The sequence below is a fragment of the Phyllostomus hastatus genome, unplaced genomic scaffold, assembly GCF_019186645.2.
Source record: "Phyllostomus hastatus isolate PE091 unplaced genomic scaffold, TTU_PhHast_1.1 phas_scaffold_114, whole genome shotgun sequence".
Lineage (NCBI taxonomy): Eukaryota > Metazoa > Chordata > Mammalia > Chiroptera > Phyllostomidae > Phyllostomus > Phyllostomus hastatus.
Genome location: NW_025334006.1, coordinates 10,076,516 through 10,095,318, shown reverse-complemented (window position 1 = coordinate 10,095,318; position 18,803 = coordinate 10,076,516). Strand labels below are relative to the sequence as shown.

General features: G+C 43.3%; 1 protein-coding gene across 5 annotated transcripts in view; it reads right to left on the bottom strand.

The window, feature by feature from the left end:
• Positions 1–5,436: 5,436 nt before the first annotated feature.
• Positions 5,437–18,803, bottom strand: part of TNPO3 (transportin 3) — a 92,388-nt gene continuing 79,021 nt past the window's right edge. For 4 of the 5 annotated variants that reach the window (XM_045855658.1, XM_045855660.1, XM_045855661.1 and 1 more), the window contains 3 exons: positions 17,489–17,601; positions 7,325–7,415; positions 5,437–5,743 (listed from right to left, as the gene is read on the bottom strand). In XM_045855658.1, coding sequence (XP_045711614.1) covers positions 7,355–7,415; positions 17,489–17,601 — 174 coding nt within the window. In that variant the 3' untranslated portion in view covers positions 5,437–5,743; positions 7,325–7,354. Of the gene's footprint in view, positions 5,744–7,006; positions 7,046–7,324; positions 7,416–17,488; positions 17,602–18,803 lie in introns of all 5 variants that reach the window. The other variant, XR_006787648.1, reaches the window with a different exon arrangement.

The window sequence follows — 18,803 nt, the reverse complement described above, 5'->3', positions numbered from 1 at the left end:
ATCCTCAAGCAGCAGCTTCAACAATGATCAGTTTATACAGCCTTTCTCACCTAAACTCCCATCCATACCCCCCTCCCAGAGGTTATTTTGAGGCAAATTCTACATGTAGATTTTCATGTGTAAAGAGTCAGAATGTATCTCTAAAGGGCGAGGACATTCTAAAAAAAATATCACCTGACCTAATGTGACAAATGAATTCTCATCAAGTATCTATGGTTTAAAACATAAGACGTTAGAGAAATTTTATTCCCTTGCAGTTTACTTGTGGAAGAAACTGCCTTGTTCATTCTGCATTCTGCTCTCTCCTGGATGCGCCCACCAGGCCTCTGTGCCGTTAACGTGCTCGGCCACCCGCGTCTGCCCACGTCCCTTGTAAACGGCACTCTGACCCAGACTCCGGGTCCCAGAGGCTCAGCTGTGTGCAGGTTTTTGTTCTGACCACGCTGTTAGTGGGCCTTTGAGATGTCCCCCTCTTTAGTTATTGTACATCATGCTACAGGGAGTATAGGCTTGTATGTATTTAGGTCTTTTTGTGCTTTTGTCAGTGTCTCTTTGGGATGGAGCCCCAGAAACGGAATTTCTGGGCCAAAGCATAAATATGTGTGTAATTGTGCTAGATATTGGCAGAATCCTGACAAACCTATCGGTGTCCTGTTTTCCCAGTCTCACCAGCAGATACACTAACTTTTTGGGTTTTGCTGACCTGACAAGCGAGAGAATCTCAGGACCACTGCTCGTTAGGAGCAAGGCTGAACGTCCTCAGACATTTAAGAGGCCTGTGCAGATTTTTACTACAATTTTAGAAGTTTTAGACTTGGACTTTTATAGAAAAATTGCTAAAGAGTTCCCACACACCCTACACCCACTTTCCCCAACCGCTAATACCTAACATTACTAGGGTGTATTTATCACAACTAACGAAACAATATGAATACACTATTAACTCCATTCTCTATTCAATTAGTTTTTATCTAGTTGTTCCATGATCCCATCCAAATTATCAAATTACATTTATCCATCTTTGTTAGCCTCCACTGATCTGACAGTTTCTCAGACTTGCCTTGTTCTTCATTGTTTTACTTTTTACCCTCACATGAGGAAATTTTTTCATTGCTATTTTTAAATATAGATTTTATATATTCATCTCTAGAGAGAGGGGAAGAAAAACACTGATTAGTTGTGGGACCTGGTCCACAACCCAGGTATGTGCCCTGACTGGGAATTGAACCTACCACCTTTCCTTTACAGGATGATGCTCCAACCAGCTGGGCCACACTGGCCAGGGATTGAGGGTGTATTTTAGAATGTCTCTCACTTGGTTCTATCTGATAGGTTTATCATGTTTTTTTGTAAGAAAGACTACAGAGGTGAAGTATTACCCTCACCGTATCATGTTGAGGGTACATACTATCACCATGACTTAATCACTGTTGATGTTGACCTTGATCACCTGGCTAAGGCTGCCTTTGTCAGGTTTCTCCACTGACTTCCCTTACCCCTTGTCCATATTGCACACAGGGACAGAGGTTCCAGAATCGTTCACCCAAACCCCTTTAAGAAACTTGACCGACTAGATCGAGTACAGTGCTTACTCATACACAGTTCCTTCTGTCTTCAGTCTTAGTGTACAGCCCTTTACCAAGGTTAGCGCCTTCCTCCCCACGGGCCTGTGCGGCTCTATGTCCTCTTCAGATTGAAATTCGTTGTCAACACTTTAAAATTAGGAGATGTCACTTATCTGATTACCAGCTTCTTCTAGAAAGTTGGCAAATTCAGAAACATCGTCTCGCATTTCCCAATGCCAAGAATCAGCTGGAACCTGATGGGAATGTCTCCGTCAATTGCAGAGCCTGTTTCTCCTTTCACTGCCTTGTCCTTGAAGGCCTTTGAGTTTGCAACCCTCGGTAAAGGTGGGGCAGGGAGACTGCAGACAGACGATTATGGAAGCCTGAAAGGAGAATCTGCACTAGGTGACCATTCGTAGAGAGACTTCTCCCATACTGCAGGCCGCTCTTGGCAGCCGAAAATCTTCACTGGGTTTCTGCTTTTTGACTTAAATACAGACAGCACACCTATCAATTTTTTTACAATTTATTTATTTTTAGAGGGAGGGGAAGGGAAGGAGGGAGAAAAACATTCATATACAAGAGAGATATCGATCAGTTGCCTGTGGCAGGCCCCCAACTGGGGATCTGGTCCTCAACCCAAGCACGTGCCCTGACTAGGAACTGAACCGGTGATCTTTTGGTTTGCAGGCGGGCACTCAATCCACTGAGCCACACCAGCCAAAGCTGTCATTTCATATAGATCTGTGTTGTAGTAGCTAGTTGTGGATGAACACTACCCAAGAGAGGGAACATAACCCACTGCAGAGATAAAAGACAGGACGATGCGTGTTGGAATTCACCGCCCCCTAGAATGCCGCCTGGTAGTGGCCTCTGACTGTGCTGGTGGCCTCTGCTAGTGTGGAGGTTGGAATCCACCCAACACTGATGCTCACGGCCCTGCGGGCGAACACTCAGTGTTTCCCTCACTTCCTCCCAGCCCTCCTTCACAAAGTTCATCCTTGTGTCCAAGTAAACATTCCCCTTTAATTCCTCTAGCACAGCTTTTCACTGACATAAAGAACTGTGCAGTATTCAGAGCAGGAAACGATATTGATGGCTTTTCCCATTTTTGTCACAGGATTTCCTTAGAAGCAACTTTTCTCGTTTGTTGATAACGTATCTCAAAAAAAAAAAAGGGCAGGCACACCTTGTTGCATAATGTTGAATTTTTAACTTCTCTAGATTTGACTTTCATTTTTGTAAAATGATTCAGTTAAACCAAGGCCACACAAGGTGGACGGATGTGTGTGTTGCATTCATAAGGTGTTGATGCCATTCGAAAGAAAGCTCGTGTTCCTTTATGTTTTACTTACCCTACATTCTCAGTTACTGGACTTCATAGAACAGGTACTAAAACATTACAAGTTACTTTTCTTCAGTACAATCTTGCGGAGACTAGCCCCGATGGGTAATCTGCATTTCACATAATCACGACTAAAATTTCTTGGCTAAGGCAATCATGGAAATGAGGGAAAAAGTCTGTGGGGACTTTGTGACTTAAGTAGTTCAGGTGCAAGGCTCTTGTTCTTATTACAGTAGACAAGGGTACACGGGAACACAGTATGTACATTAGGGCACATAATTGCAAACAGGTCATTTAAAAAAATTAATGAATCCTTACCTGAGGACAATTTTTTCATTGCTTTTGGGGGGGAGGGGGGGAGGGAGGGAGGGGAGAGAGAGAGAGAGAGAGAAACATTGATGTGAGAACAAAACATTGACTGGTTGCTTCCTGGATGAACCCCATCCAGGGACCGGACCCACAACCTAGGCACGTGCCCCGACTGAGGAACAAATGGAGAACCTTTCAGTTTAGGGGATGACGCTCCAACCAACTGAGCCACACTGGCCAGGGCCAAACAGTTCCTTTTTAAATTAAAATTTAGGTGGGTATCCTTGCGACGCCAGAAAGTAGTAACTATTTTTAAGAACTAGTCTGAAATACTCTGTAAGAGGGTGTGCGCAGTTTGGCCCTGACCCCATTGACGAGATGAGAGAGCTCTGGGTTTCAAAGCCAGGGCTGTGGCGATGCCGTCGACATTGGCTAGGAGATGCACGCCACACACTGGTTTTCAGTGGCTGGAGAGAGTTCTATTACACCTTCCACATGTTCTTTCAGTCCCTGATACAACTTGGCCATAAAAGCCAAATTCCTTAAACAAAAAAGCCAACCGGCTGCTGTAAGGACCAGGCTTCAAAGTTTTACTGTTTACCCAGAAAATGAGAGGAATGTCTGGGGTATTGTGCTGATCCCCAGTAACTGACTATCTCATTCCAAACACCGTTTCACGTTAAGTTTTTCCCTCCCTTCCAATAATTCCTTTAGAGAATAAAACTCTAAGTCCCATTGATGTTATGCAAAAAACTTTGTTTCACTGATTTCAACTATTAGATGCAGCTCTGCAGTCGAGATTATTAGCTCAAAGCCCAATTACTGTATCACACTGTATGATAAAATTTATATAAAAGTCAAAAAAATGCAAACTAATCTACAATGACAGAAAGCAGACCAGAGGCTACCTGGGTATGTGGGAGAGTGGGGAGTCGCGTGGGGAAACTTTTGGGAGTAAAGAATAGGTTGACTATCTTGGTTGTTGATGATTTCATAGGTGTACCCTGTCGAAGCTTATTAATTGTACACCTTAAATATGTGCAGCTTTCTGCATGTCAGCTGTACTTCAACACAGGCTTTGTTTTGTTTTAAACACCGAATACTCAGGGGTTAGGAAACAATCCACCTACTTGGTGGCCACTGTGGGGAGAACACACCACATTTTTGATCAACATGCCGACCGACCCTTTCTCTTTTCCACTGAGGCTATATGGGAAGAGAAATGTGGCATGAAGAGTTTTAGGGAGAACTAGGAGACTAAAAGATGCAGGAGGAGCCACTCCCCTAAAACACCAGGGGTCTGCAGCACTGAGGACGGGGCGCCACCTGTTCAACTCCACCCGCAGACGGTCAGATGGCAACTAAGTGGTCCGGCTGCGCCATTTCAGAACTACAAGGCAGGTAAAGGAAGTGAAAACAAACACTAATTAAACTTTAAAAATTTATTTTTTCTTTTCTTTTTTTTTTTCTTTCCATTGCTGATTTGTTCTTGAGATGGCTACAACACCAGCCAGAACAGTGCGCTCGTACGTAATGCCTGTGCAGGGCTGCGGCGTGAAAGAACAGTAAGATCTGCTTTGGGCTTTACGCTCCCACCTCATCCCCATGAGGTCAAATAATTTCCACATTTTTAAGTAAAATACAGTTTAGCCCTGTAAACACGTCCCACGTTCCCAACCTCTTCTGTTCTCTTATGTCCGTGGGTGACACATTAAAAGAAACTCAAACTAAAACTCAGACCATATATTCACATCCCACTCACCGCCAACTCCGGCCTCCTCTTCCAGGCTCACCGACCCGCACGGAGCGGAAGTGGGCGGAGAGACTGAACGGGACAGCTGGGGTGGGGACGCACATGGATTTTGGCCCTGCCGGGTCCCAGTATCACTGACGTGACCATGACACAAAACAGAAAAGGCTCCTTGTTTACCCCTCCCTGTCCAAACAACTCTAAAGGTGGCAAGAAACAGCTGGGGAGAATGGGAGCAATTTCTACTCTGTTAAAAGAGAAGGGGAAACAAGAAGGGAAGATGAGAGAGAGAAAGGATGAAACACGATAAAAAACCTTAAGAGGCGATCCTGACCCTTTTCTTCCAATTGCAGCTATTTAATTCATTTGAACTCCTATTTGCCTTGTTTTTGTCACTGCGTATGCACACGCATGTTCGTGTGTGTGTGTGCGTGTCGTCTGCTACCAGGCGGATGTTTCACTTCTGCTTTTCAGTTTAGTTTTCCTTTTATTTCCGTAAAATTCTTTTTCCTTTTAGAAACAAGTTCACCAGGAAACCAGCTCCCCTCCCACCACGCCGGACAAGCTGCAGCCATCTTTTTAAAAACTGTGCTGATCTTCCCTCGCACCCCAAACAGGAACTCCTCAGGATGGCCTCGGAAGGCTGGAGTCTCTCCCTGTCTGGTGGGACGCCCTGGTGGCGGTGAAGGCCCCTCTGCCACAATGGAGGTTTCTGATTGTGGGACACAGTCTGGCTTTTGTTTTCTTCCTGTCTTCTAATTAAAAAAGACATTCCTGGCAAAAGAGAGAAGACAGTCAACACCTGTGGTCCAGGAGATAATGAGCGTTTTACAAACTCAAGGCAGGAGTTTCCCTACTGGCTCAGGAACCTTGTTCTGACCTCTGTCTTGAGAACTCAGTGAAACAAGAAGTTGGATTTTTTACTTACGATGTCACGGGACCCACTGCTATAATGGAACACGCCTCTGGGGTCTGCTGCCCCTTGGGGTGCTGCGGGAACTGGGGCTGGTAAGTGGGGGGCAGAGGCTCGGCCAGTAGGTCTAGGATGCCCACTCCACACCAACCAGAAAATCTCCACCCCATTCTATTTAAATATTGGGGTTTCATGTAAGACTTTATTTTAAAAGAAGGCTTTGCTTGCTGCTAAAAAAAAAAAGTTTAAAAGCCAATGCTTTAGTCTCTCTGGAAAAGGACAGTATTGTAAAAGTATTAGGCAGAGTGGTTAAAGGTGTAAGGTAGAGAACTCTGGCACCAGGATGTCTATATTTGAGTTGTGGCTCTATCTATACTGACCGTGACATCAAGCAAGTTGTTTAACATCTTGCAACCTCAATTTCCTCTTTTGTAAAACCAGAATAATAATGATAACTTAACCTAGGAAACTGTATGAGGGTTATCTCAGTTAATACATATAAAGCACTTAGAACAGTACCTGATACACAGTAAGGGCTCCATGAAATGTTAGCTATGAACATTCACAGCTGTCCACCCACGGTGTATCACTGTTGGCTTTTACAGACACTGTAAAACCTAAGAATCCAGATGATATCACTACTCATTGAAGAACCCAAGCACTGACATAATCCCTGGTGCGGTGGGGCACTGCGGAGCAGCACCTCACCCACTGCTGCATTTCATCTCAGAGGCCACCAGTGAGAGTGCTGTACACGCACAGAGGGCTGACTCCTGGCAAAATAACTTCTGCCTAAGACGCCAAAGCGCGGGCTTAGTGGCATGGCATCCAAATCCCGCTACCCAGTCCTCTCCTCAGCGCAGCGTCTTCCTTTGCGTCCGAGTCAGGAGACAGGAAGCGCATGGAGAAAACCGACGGTCCGGAGCTCGACGGAGATGCCAGCTCCTTCCTGGCCCTCTGCCTCGGCCCAAACCTGGCATTTCGGTGTTCCAATTGTGAAAGTGGTAAGAATAAGCATGTTTGCTCATTAAATCTGAAAGGTCAGTTTAGGAGAGGGGTACTATCTTAGGAAACTTTAGGTCAGCACTGTTTTCACCAAAGTAGCCAGGTTAAAAAATACTTACTTGTTTGTTAACCATACACACTTACAATCCTAGGAGTGTCTGTAAGAGGAAGAGGAGGAGGAATGTTTTTGGAGATATTCTGCAACAGTAACTTCCCTAGGGGGGTGAAGCGGCACCCAAAAGAAGCTGATGGTTATCTGGCTGCGTTGGCTCAAGGAAACCAGGGCCCTGCATTTCCCAGCTGCTCTGCCATGTTAAACTGTTAGGTGTTTCCCTGACTCTAGCTATTGTGCTAGTCCTGTGATGGGCACTGAAGCCTGTGCCCACCCCCAGCACCCCAGACAGCCAGAGGAAACCTGGGAACTGAGTACCACTCACCTGGGTGACAGGCACAGTGAGGAGCGTGAGCTATCGAAACAACCTGGTGAAGTCTCGCAAGGCCCAGCACACTTGTTTACATTCCTCGGCACTGGAAGAGAGAAGGGAGGTTGGTTCCAAATAGGTGACAGAGATGTAAAACTCTGAAAAACACCCGCAACGTCGACTCTGCTCCCCGTCTTTCTGTAACTCAAGGGGCAGTATTAACTACTGGATATGAGAACAATGACAAGCTGTGTGGTCCTTAGAGAATGAGCGCTGGAGAAAAAAAACTGCCTGGTCTGAACCCGGCTCTCCTGTGTACCTGAGCAAGTTACCAATCTGCCTCACTTTCTTCATCTGCTCTCTACCTCATAACGTTCTGAGAATTCAAACAAATCAGTTCACAAGTGTAAAGTGCTGAGGATAATAGAGCAGTGACAAAAATTAGTACTCAACAGTTCTGCCTACAATACTTTAACCAAGACCTCAACATAAATACAAGACAGCCAGAAACTCCAAAGTGAAAAAAGCAAGCATATTCACCTAAGGCCAATTATTTTAATACTATGAGCTGAGTTAACTTAGGTACCCTGGTTTCCTCATTCTCTTCCAAAGGCAGATTTTGTTTACAAAGCCCCAGTCCAGTAACTGAGATTCTATCAGTCATCGATTTTCTAGTTGAACAGGCTGCTCCCTGTGGGAGGAGGAAGCAGGTCCCTAGGCAAACGCACTGAGATGCTGAAGTGGTATGAATAGCCCAATATCATCTGACCCTGGTTTTTCAAAAGGCCTCCTTTGTCCAAAGAGTGGAAAAGGAAGCACTTTTATATGCTCACCTTTCTGTGGCCTTCTGTTTGGTTTGGAAAAACTCAGGGACCATAGCCTATAGCCTAGGATTGCATGTGAGAAGAAAGCTCCCGCTCCTCTTCGTAATGATTAAACGCTAACAGTGATCCAAAAGAAAAGGAGAAATGAGAGCTATCCCCTTAAGTGCCCACATCTGGATTTCCTCGCCTATCATCAGGTCTGAAACATCATTAAGAACCTTGATTTAGACTCCAGGACTTGATTCAACAAACTATCCCCCAAACTTTTAGTCTGTCTCCACGCTAAAAATATGATGAGAATGAGGAAGGTGTTCTGGGTTTATCAGAATTCTGCCATTTGCTCTTTGTGAATTTAATATGTTTCCATAAGGGCATTACATGTCTCAGTCTACTTCCACATCAACAGACTGTGAAGGAGGCGGCTGCAGTGAGTGAATGCCCGCACCACTTGCATTCCCAATGTCACGAAGGAGGAAGATACTTAACCCAAGAGAAGCTGTCGTGTGGTGTGTTGTAAGGCCACAGGAAACAGTTAAACTAGCTAGAGATTCAAGGTTCTTTTACTATCCTGGTGTCTCACATGTTTTAAATTCTATCCTCCTGTTATTAACCAGAGATCTTGGTTTAATCTGGAAGAGAAATGAGAACTCCATCCTTGGCCTCTTTGTGACACATGAGGAAATGCACCGCAGTGCAAGGACGGGAGAGCCGCGGTGAGCCGGGTGAAACGAGGGCTAGGTCACAGTGTCGCAGTCCTCTCACTTCCTGCTCCCAGCCCTGTCAGCACCTGCACTGGTGCTGGGAGCTCCAGCCAAATGTTTAACTTAAGTGCCCTTGGTGATTAAGCCCAAAGAAATGGATTTAAAAAAACCTTCTAAAAGCTAAATAGTTGTCACTATTTTTTTTTTTTTGGTTCTATTTTCTGGCTTCTAGTCACACAATCCCAACCTATCCACAATACCTTTTTTTTTTTTTTAAGATTTTATTTATTTTTAGAGAGAGGAGAAGGGAAGGAGATAGAGAGAAAGAGAAACATCAATGTATGGTTACCTCCTGAGCATCCCTTAATGGGAACCTGGCCTGCAACCCAGGCATGTGCCTTGACTGGGAATTGAACTGCCGACCCTTTGGTTCACAGGCCTGCACTCAATCCATTCAGCTACACCAGCCAGGGCCTGTCCTGTCCACTATACTTTGATGAGAGTCAGAATAGAGACAGAGAAATGGGAAATGACGGCAGGATTTCTTCTAGTTATCATCAGTGGTGTATGAAAAGAAAAAATGGTATTTTAGAATGAAAAATCCAGCTTTCTTCAAGTTGACCAACTAAAAATGCTAAGGAATTAATTAATTACCAGTACCATCTGAAAAACAGGCTTGGACTTGCTGAAATGAAACTGAACCAGTTCACCCTCCTTGCTGGCAGAGCAAACAAAGCAGCATGTTGAGGCAGGAGTTACAGGACCTTAAAACTAAAAGGGAGACTGAGTCATGCATGGAACAGAAGGTTCAAGGGCAAAACACATCTAAAGAAAGAGAATTATTAAGAAGAGGTGAGCAATCTCAAATCCTTTCTCTAGCACCTCAACACCACCTCTTACTTCTGTCCATCTCCGACCATTACGTCACAGCCTACCGTAAGAGGAGCTGCAGAACTTGTTCAGCAACGAGAGATCAAGTAGGCCAGACTGGTAGTACACTGTATCTCCCCATATCACAGGGCAAAGATTATAGAGATTTTTGTTCGCAGCACCACAGTATTTGGGTTCCTTTCCCTTGCCCCAAGATTTTAATTAAATTAGGGAATGTCTATAGCTTTTATTTCAGACTAACTCTATCGTTCTACCTGTCATACATTAGCCCGAGTGAAAGAATACGGGCTTGGTAGAGACTTACTTCACAGTGAGTGGGTGGCTGCCTTCAAGCTGGCAGGAAACATGCTCTAGCTAGTTCTGTAAGTACATAATGACATTCTGGCAGATTCTTTTCCAAGGAGAAAGTTAACATTCACTGATCACCTACTATATGCCAGATCTCTAGATTTTCACTAGGTATCTCACAGTAACCCTGTAAGATAGGTATCACTAACCCTATTTTACAGATGAATAAGTTAAAAGTAACAGCCAGTAAGTGGCAAGATTCAAACCAACATCCTTGGCTCTAAGCCCAGTCCTTTGTGGGTTTTCCCCAGGCTCCCAGTTGCTCTGCGGAGATCAAAGCCAACAGGGTCTTGCCCTTCGACTGACCAGCACTAGATGGAACAGAGCAAAACAAAAGCAGAGAGGAGCAACTGTTATACCTCTTCCCCCTGAGACAGCTTTTAGGTGGAATACTGCTTCTACTGGGAAGATGCATAGTAAAAATAAATAAAATAATTTTCTAAGGTAATCCTGGTCAATATACACCTCCTTAGTAGAGGGGAAATCCCCTTTTCTGGCAAAATGTGTCACGAAGGCAGGCAGTCACATGCTACTTTCCAGTCATGCATGTCACTTGATCTATGGCTAAAAGTCAGTTACTTCTGAGGCATGACACTAACCCACTTAGTAAACTACAAAATAGTACTCAAAGGTTTGAGATTTTAACCTCAACAAAATTACTGGATATACTCTGGGAGATGAGAAAGTAAATCATTTTGAAAAATGACATTAACACTTCAAGTCAACATGGCCGCATAGGTAAACGCAGTACTCAAAGCCTCCCACAACCACATCCGAATTACAACTAAACTACAGAAACATTCAGAATTGCCTGACATCCAGCTGAACAGATGTCCTGCAACAGAGATTTAAAGAAGCCACATCGAGACTGGTAGGAAGGGCGCAGACACAGACTGGGCTGGTCCTATACCCATGTGCAGCAGGTAAAAATTGGGAGTGGTACCTCACCTTCAGAACCCCCAAACCCCCCAACTGCAAGGGGTCCCAGGACCACACCAGTCCTCCCAACCCAGGGTTTCCAGGGCCAGGAGGAGAAGTCCCCATAACTTCTGACTGTAAAATCCAGCAGGGATTGAAGTTGAGAGATAGAGAGGGTTTCTGGAGCCCAGGCAGTTCCTCTTAAAGGGCCTGCTGACTCACTCCCTCTGAGCTCCAGCACTGAGGCAGAGGCTCGAAAGGAACAGGGGATATATACAGAGGAACTGAATTATCCGACATCAGGGCAAGAGATGGGGGGCCAGCTTTCTGCCAGACGAAGTGCTAGCAGAAACCACTGCTCCTTTTCTGAGGCCTTCCCCCACAGAGCTGGCACACGGGTGCCATACGTGAGTCTCCATCAACCTGGCTCACACTTTTCATGCCCTGGTGATTCCCCGAGACCCTGCTCCTCCCAACTTGCAGGTTCACCCAAGCTATTTCCAGTGCCTTTTCCACAAAAATGGCCTCTCTTGCCTCATGCTTCGAACTTTTCTAAAATCTCTCAAATAAGCAGTATCTCGCCTCTGTGTACCCCATACCTCTTTGCTAAGTGGCCCCAGGCCCAGCACTAGTGGCACCTAGCCTTGGTTCACACCTTGGCCTCTCCTGGTCATCTCCAAGCCCAGCATAAGTAGCAGCCATCTGCAGATCACTTTGGAGCTCATGCTGGGTGGCCCCTGGCAGGGCACAGGTGGTGGGTGACCTTGTACCTCCCAGGAGGGCTCAGAGCCAGTGCACCTGGTGGACAGCTTGAGATCACACTGGATTAAAACCCTACCACCTCCACAAGTGACACACTCAAGAGGTGGACTCGGTGAGCACCAAAGCCTCACTGAAGCAAGTCTTGCTCTGCAGAGTCAACTCCTGCACAGCAGCTCCTTTGCTGTAGTTGCAGCCAGGCCTCACAACTGATTGGCTGGGGGGACAATCCATCTCAGTGACGCCAACAGGAATCAAGGCTCAACTACAACAGGACACTGCATACAGCTCATAGAGGAGCACGCCTGGAACGGCCAGCTCGAGTGACTGGGGAGGCTGCAGCATTGCCCATTCTACCAAGTCCAGGAGATGCAGCAGTTCTGCCTAGCATATAGAAACAAACCTAGGGAAGCAGCCAAGATGCGGAGACAAACAGGTCTCGAAAGAATAGAAAAAATCTCCAGGAAAAGAACTCAAAGAAATGGAGGCAAGCAAACTACCAGATACAGAGTTCAAAGCAATGGTTGTAAGATACTCAAGGACTTAAGTGAAAACTTTAAGAAACTTAGTGAGAACTTCAACAGGATGAAAAGAAAAAAGCCACACAGAAACCATAAGAAAAGAACCAGTCAGAAATGAAGGATACACTGAAATGAAGAAAATCTACAGGGAATCAACAGTAGAGCAAATGATGCTGAGAAACAAATCAGTGATTTTGAATTTAAGGAAGCAAAAAACACCTATTCAGAACAGCAAAAAGAAAAAAAAATTGAGGACTTCCGGCCAAGATGGAGGCATAGGTAGACACACTGTGCCTTCTTGCACAACCAAAATAAGGACAACAACAATTCAGAAACAAAATAACAACCAGTACTGACAGAAAATGGAACTGTATGGAAGTCCGACAACCAAGGAGTTAAAATAGACACATTTATCCAAACCGGTAGGTGGGGCGGAGTGAGGCTGCCGGATGGAGAGGGGTCGAGGCACAAAAAGTGGTGGTACCTGGTGCACAAGGCACCCCAGGAGCACAAGACCGCAGTGGGAGGACCCTGGGCACGCAGGCAGCAGCTGGCAGACCACCCCAGGTGCAGGGTGGAAACGGGCACACCCAGCAAGGCGACAATTATGAAGTGAGGCACTGCATGCAAGGCAGCTGACTGACCAGGCGGTCCCACATTTGCGCTCAAATAAACCAGGTGAAACTGGGGAGCAAGACAGACCGCTCAACCCAGGGTCCCAGCGTGGGGAAATAAAACCTCAAAACACCGACTGAAAACACCTGTGGGAGGGTGAGGCGCTGGGAGAAACTCCCAGCCTCATAGGAGAGTTCGTTGGAGAGACCCATGGGGTTCTAGAACATACACAAGCTCACCCACCAGGAATCAGCACCAGAAGGGCCCAGTTTGCTCAGTGGAAGAGGCGGAAGGGACTGAAATCCGAGAGAGAGCAGAGCAAGCACCATGGTCCCCTCTCGGACCCGCCCCTCATATGTAACAGGCAAGACAAGACAAAAAGGCCCAAACAAAAGAACAGATCAAAGCGCCACAGTAAATACAACTAAGCGACTAAGAGACAGCCAACCTATCAGATGCACAGTTCAAAGCACTGGTGATCAGGATGCTCACAGAATTGGTTGAATTTGGTCGCAAAGTAGATGGAAAAATGAAGGCTACACTAAGTGAAATGAAGGAAAATGCATAGAAAACCAATAATGATGGGAAGAAAACTGTGAATCAAATCAATGGAGTGGACCAGAAGGAAGAAACAACCAAACAGAAAAGAATGAAGAAACAAGAATTCAAAAAAATTAGGAGAGGCTTAGGAACCCCCAGGACATCTTTAAATGTTCCAACATACAAATTATAGGGGTACCAGAAGGGGAAGAGGAAGAGCAACAAGTGGAAAACTTATTTGAACAAATAATAAAGGAAAACTCCCCCAATCTGCCAAAGGAAATAGACTTCCAGGAAGTCCAGGAAGCTCAGAGAGTCCCACAGAAGTTGGACCCAAGGAGGAACACACCAAGGCACATTATAATTACATTAGCCAAGGTAAAAATGAAGGAGAGAATCCTAGAAGCAGCAAGAGATAAGGAGACAGTCACCTACAAAGGAGTTCCCATCAGACTATCAGCTGATTTCTCAAAAGAGACCTTGCAGGCAAGAAGGGACTGGAAAGAAGTATTCCAAGTCATGAAAGGCAACGACCTACATCCAAGATTGCTCTATCCAGCAAAGCTTTCATTTAGAATGGAAGGGCAGATAAAGTGCTTCTCAGATAAGGTCAAGTTAAAGGAGTTCATCATCACCAAGCCCTTATTATCTGAAATGCTAAAGAGATATATCTAAGAAAATGAAGATAAAAACATGTATAGTAATATGACAGCAAACTGACAATTATTAACAACCACACCTAAAACAAAAACAAACTAAGCAAACAACTAGAACAGGAACAGAACCACAGAAGTGGAGATCACATGGAGGGTTAACAACAGGGGAGTGGGAGGAGGAGAGGTGGGAGAAAGGTACAGAGAATAAGTAGCATAGATGGTAGGTAGAAAATAGACAGGGGGAGGGCAAGAATAGCATGGGAAATGTAGAAGCTAAAGAACTTATGACACGTCAATATGAACTAAGGGGGGGAATGTGGGTGGGAAAGGGTGTGGAGGAGAATAAAGGGGGAAATGGGACAACTGTAATAGCATAATCAATAAATATATTTTTTTAAAAAATAAGGATAGTGTAAGGAGCCTCTGGGACAACTTGCGTCATGGGGATGCCAGAAGGAGAATAGAAAGAGCAAGAAATTGGAAACCTATCTGAAAAAAATGACAGAAAATTTCCCTAACCTGGTGAAGGAAACAGACATATAAGTCCAGGAAGCACAGAGTTCCAAACAAGATGAACCCAAAGAAACTCACACAAAGACACATCATAATTAACATGCAAAAGGTTAGACAAAGAGAAAATCTTAAAAGTAGCAAGTAGTTAGTTACCTACAACGGAGTTCCCACAAGACTGTCAGCTGATTTCTCAACAGAAACTTTGCAGGCCAGAAGGAAGTGGCAATAAATATTCAAAGTGATGAAAAACAAGGACCTACAACCAAGATTACTGTACCCATCAAAGCTATCATTCAGAATCAAAGGACATATAAAGAGCTCCCCGGACAAGAAAAAGCTAAAGGAGTTCATCACTGCCAAACAAGTATTACATGACATGCTAAAGGCTCTTCTTTAAGAAGGAAAAACAAAGATAAAAAAATATGAATAACATGGCAATAAATACATATCTATCAACAACAGACAAATACAACCCCCCCCCCCCAACAAATAAATGAACAAGCAGAACAGAAAGAGGCCCATAGATAGAACATTTTGATGGTTGCCAGACAGGAGGGGAGTTGGGGGGATGGATGAAACACGTAAGGGAATAAGAAGTACAAACTGGTTGTTAAAGAATGGTCATGGGGATGTAAAGTACAGAATAGGAAATACAGTCAATAATATTCTAATAACTATGTACAGTGTCAGATGGGTACAGATTTACTGGAATGATCACTTAATAAGTTAGTAACATCTAATCACTGGGGTATACACCTGAAACTAATATAATATTCTATGTCAACTGTAATTGAGAAATAAAAAAGGATTTTAGAAAATTAAAACATGAAAAGAAAAAAAATTGACATTAACAAATCAATTATCAGAAAAGATTAGCTCTTGTACCATTACCTAAAATTTATTTATTTTTTCTCACTTTAAAAAACAGGGTCTGGTTTTAATTATAAAACTATAAAACTCTTAGAAGAAAACATAGGGAAAAGCTTCGTGACATTAGATTTCATAGCGATTCCTTCCATATGACACCAAAAGCACAGGCAACAAAAACACAAATAGATACAGAGAAACGAGAACCTTGTGCGCTACTGGAGAGAATACAAAATGGCTGCTATGGAAAACAGTATGCAGGTTCCTCAAAAAATTTAATAAAATTGCCACATAATGCAGCAATCCCACGTCCAGATATATATCCAAAAGGATTGAAAGCAGGGGCTTGAGATATCTGTATACTCATGTTCACAGCAGCATTATTCACAATAGTCAAGAGGTAGAAGCAATCAAAATACCCATCCATCAGCAGATGAATGAATAAATTGGGGTATGCACATACAATGGAATGTTAGTCAGTCTTAAAATATTTTGACACATGCTTCAACATGGATGAACCTTGAGAACATTATGCTAAGAGCATCACAACAGAACACTAAATACTGTATGATTTCACTTATATGAAGTATCTAGAGTAGTCAAATAAAACAAACAAACAAACAAACAAACAAACAAACAAACAAACAAACAAACAAACAAACACAACAAAGCAGAATGATGGTTGCCAGGGCAGGGGGGAGCAGTGAATGGGCCCAGTTTCAGTTTTGCAAGATGGAAAAATTCTAGAGATTCACAACGTGAATGTACTTCACGCTACTGAGCAGTACACTTATGGTGGTTAAGATGATAAATTCTGTGTATTTTATCACAATTAAAAATAAAAAAATTTAAGTGCAAGTTGGGTTATATGATACTGTTATTTTCCCCCTTATATCTTATTTTTCTGTGTCATATGCATTTGTTCTTTCTTTTTTAAAGTGCCTACTTACTAGTATAGATATACTGTTAATTATATAACTGTTCTCTACTGATGGACAATTGGATTATCTCCATTCCCCCCCACTCTCATCAGCCTTGCTGCAACACTCATTCTTGGACTTACAGATCATTCCACAACTGTATGACTATAAGCCATGGTCTATAATTTAGTCAAAATTATCAAGACTCTAGACACAAAAAGAAATATCAGGGCAGGGCAACACACAAAATCTGATTTAATTTGCTGTCATTAATATTATCAAGGACCATAAAAGTCTCATAATTGATGCAGTAATTTTAATGAAAGTGGTCAAAAGAAGGAAAGGCTAGACTGTCCCTATGATCTATATGATACTGAAAAAAATGAAACAAAACCAAACCAAATCTCTACTAATAGTGGTACTATAACAAAATCAGGCAATACCTGTATAGCACAACAATTAGAAAGCTATATAAAATGTTTATTATATTAACAGTAAAATAAAACTCTTATGTACACTTAACATTTTAACTGATCTGTAAGCAAATAGCTCATAGGCCTAATGCTTCCCAGAGAAATGTTACATTTGGTCTGCACAAAGGCAGGATTTGAGTATCCTGAGGCATGGCAAAAACCTCCCAGTTTACCGCGGTTTACATCACTCCATGTGTTGCAACCCACGCTCTACCTATTCAGGCACCTGCACTCTTGATCCTGAACACAAAGGAGAATTGAGAAGGACTTCCAAAAGAAACCAGATCTCCTGCAGGGTAGGGTGCTGCTCAGTAAGTTTTTCCTTTGGAAGAAATAATGCTTCCACTGACTCATTAAGATCTTTTAACAGTCAGTGAATAAATACAATAAAACCGACACACACATCTACTACATGGTGATCTTTTCCCCAAGACCAGTTTCTAAGGACAATCTGCAATTCAAGGCTACACGGACACTAAATCGTGAGTACACAAAGGCACACAAGAAACATACTCCTGGGCATCTCTGAAACTAAGATGCAATAAGAAACAGAGATACACTTTTTTCTATACACCCCTGCTGTTGTTCACATTCCTTAAAAAAAAACAAAGAAAACAAAAAACCGTCACTTACCTAGTGACTTGTTTGTGGAAGTCTGTGAGTTGCTTGTGTGTCACTGTGACGGCGCCCACAGTTGTTTCTTTTGGCAAACCTTTCAAGGAGTTCTCTAACCATCGGCAGAAGGTCTGTACCAAGAAGAGGAATATGCGATTTTAAAAGAGGCAGGGCTTACTCAACTGGGACTCTCTATAGGTAATAACACAAACCCACAGGTTTTCCTTAGTAGCACTGGTTCCTCCAGACTTAGAAGTGAGTAAAAACATTTAAAAAGTATTATCTTTGGGCCTTCCAACCCTCTGGGGGTTGGAATCAGCTACAAAGGCAAGCCCAGACTTCCCTTCAGAGAGGCAGCAGGCATCATTTCAGAAAGAGCCTTGTACCTCGGAAGGGAAGTCTCTTCTGGATGAGGCTATTGTTCTGTTCCTGTCATTAAACTTATGTAATATTTAAAAAAATTAAATAGCTGCCAGAAATCTCTTGAGCATAAAGATCAAAGGCAATCCAAAGGAAAGGTTCAGGTACCAGAAAGAGCAGGGACAAAAAGTATAGTAAGTAAACATGTCAAAAAGTATGTATGTAACATGAATCCAGAAATTAAAGGATTTTAAGATCATCTCTCTCAGTAGAGGTCATATCAATAAGTTCCACTGTGTTACCTGCTCATTTTTTGGGTTAGAAAGTTCTTCTGTTGTTCACTCTTGTTGCTATTTAAAAGAATTTATTTACATTCAAACAAGATCTCTTTATACCTTCCATATGCACAAAAACTCCTGACCCTCATACCCATTCTTTCCTCGTCAAACTAAAAATCAAAATTCTAGAGACTTCCTCTGGTTCCTTATTTTCAGTTAAATTGTTCTTTGAGTCAGTTGTAATTTTTCTTCATGTCTTTTTTTTTAAGATTTCATTTTTATTTCTTTTTAGAGAGAGGAGAAGGGAGAGAGAAAGAAGGGAAGAGAAACACTGATGTGTGAGAGAAAGACAGATGAGTTGCCTCTCACACGCCCCCAACTGGGGACCTGGCCAGCAAACCAGGCATGTGGCCTAACTGGGAATCAAACTAGAGACCACACCGGGGACCTGTTGTTTGGCAGGTCTGTGCTTAATCCACTGAGCCAGTGGATTTCATGTCTTTTTTAAGTAGGATGCATACTTTGGTTACAGTTTTCAGCTAATTTTTTTACATTGTATGTTTTCCCATTATGTTAATTTATGATAACAGACCAGAGCAAAAGTAAATATTCTACTAGGAATGCTTTAAAAATACTGCACAGCAGTGCACTCTCTCTCCTCCTGGGAGGGCGCCTGTGCCTTCACCCTCACTCTA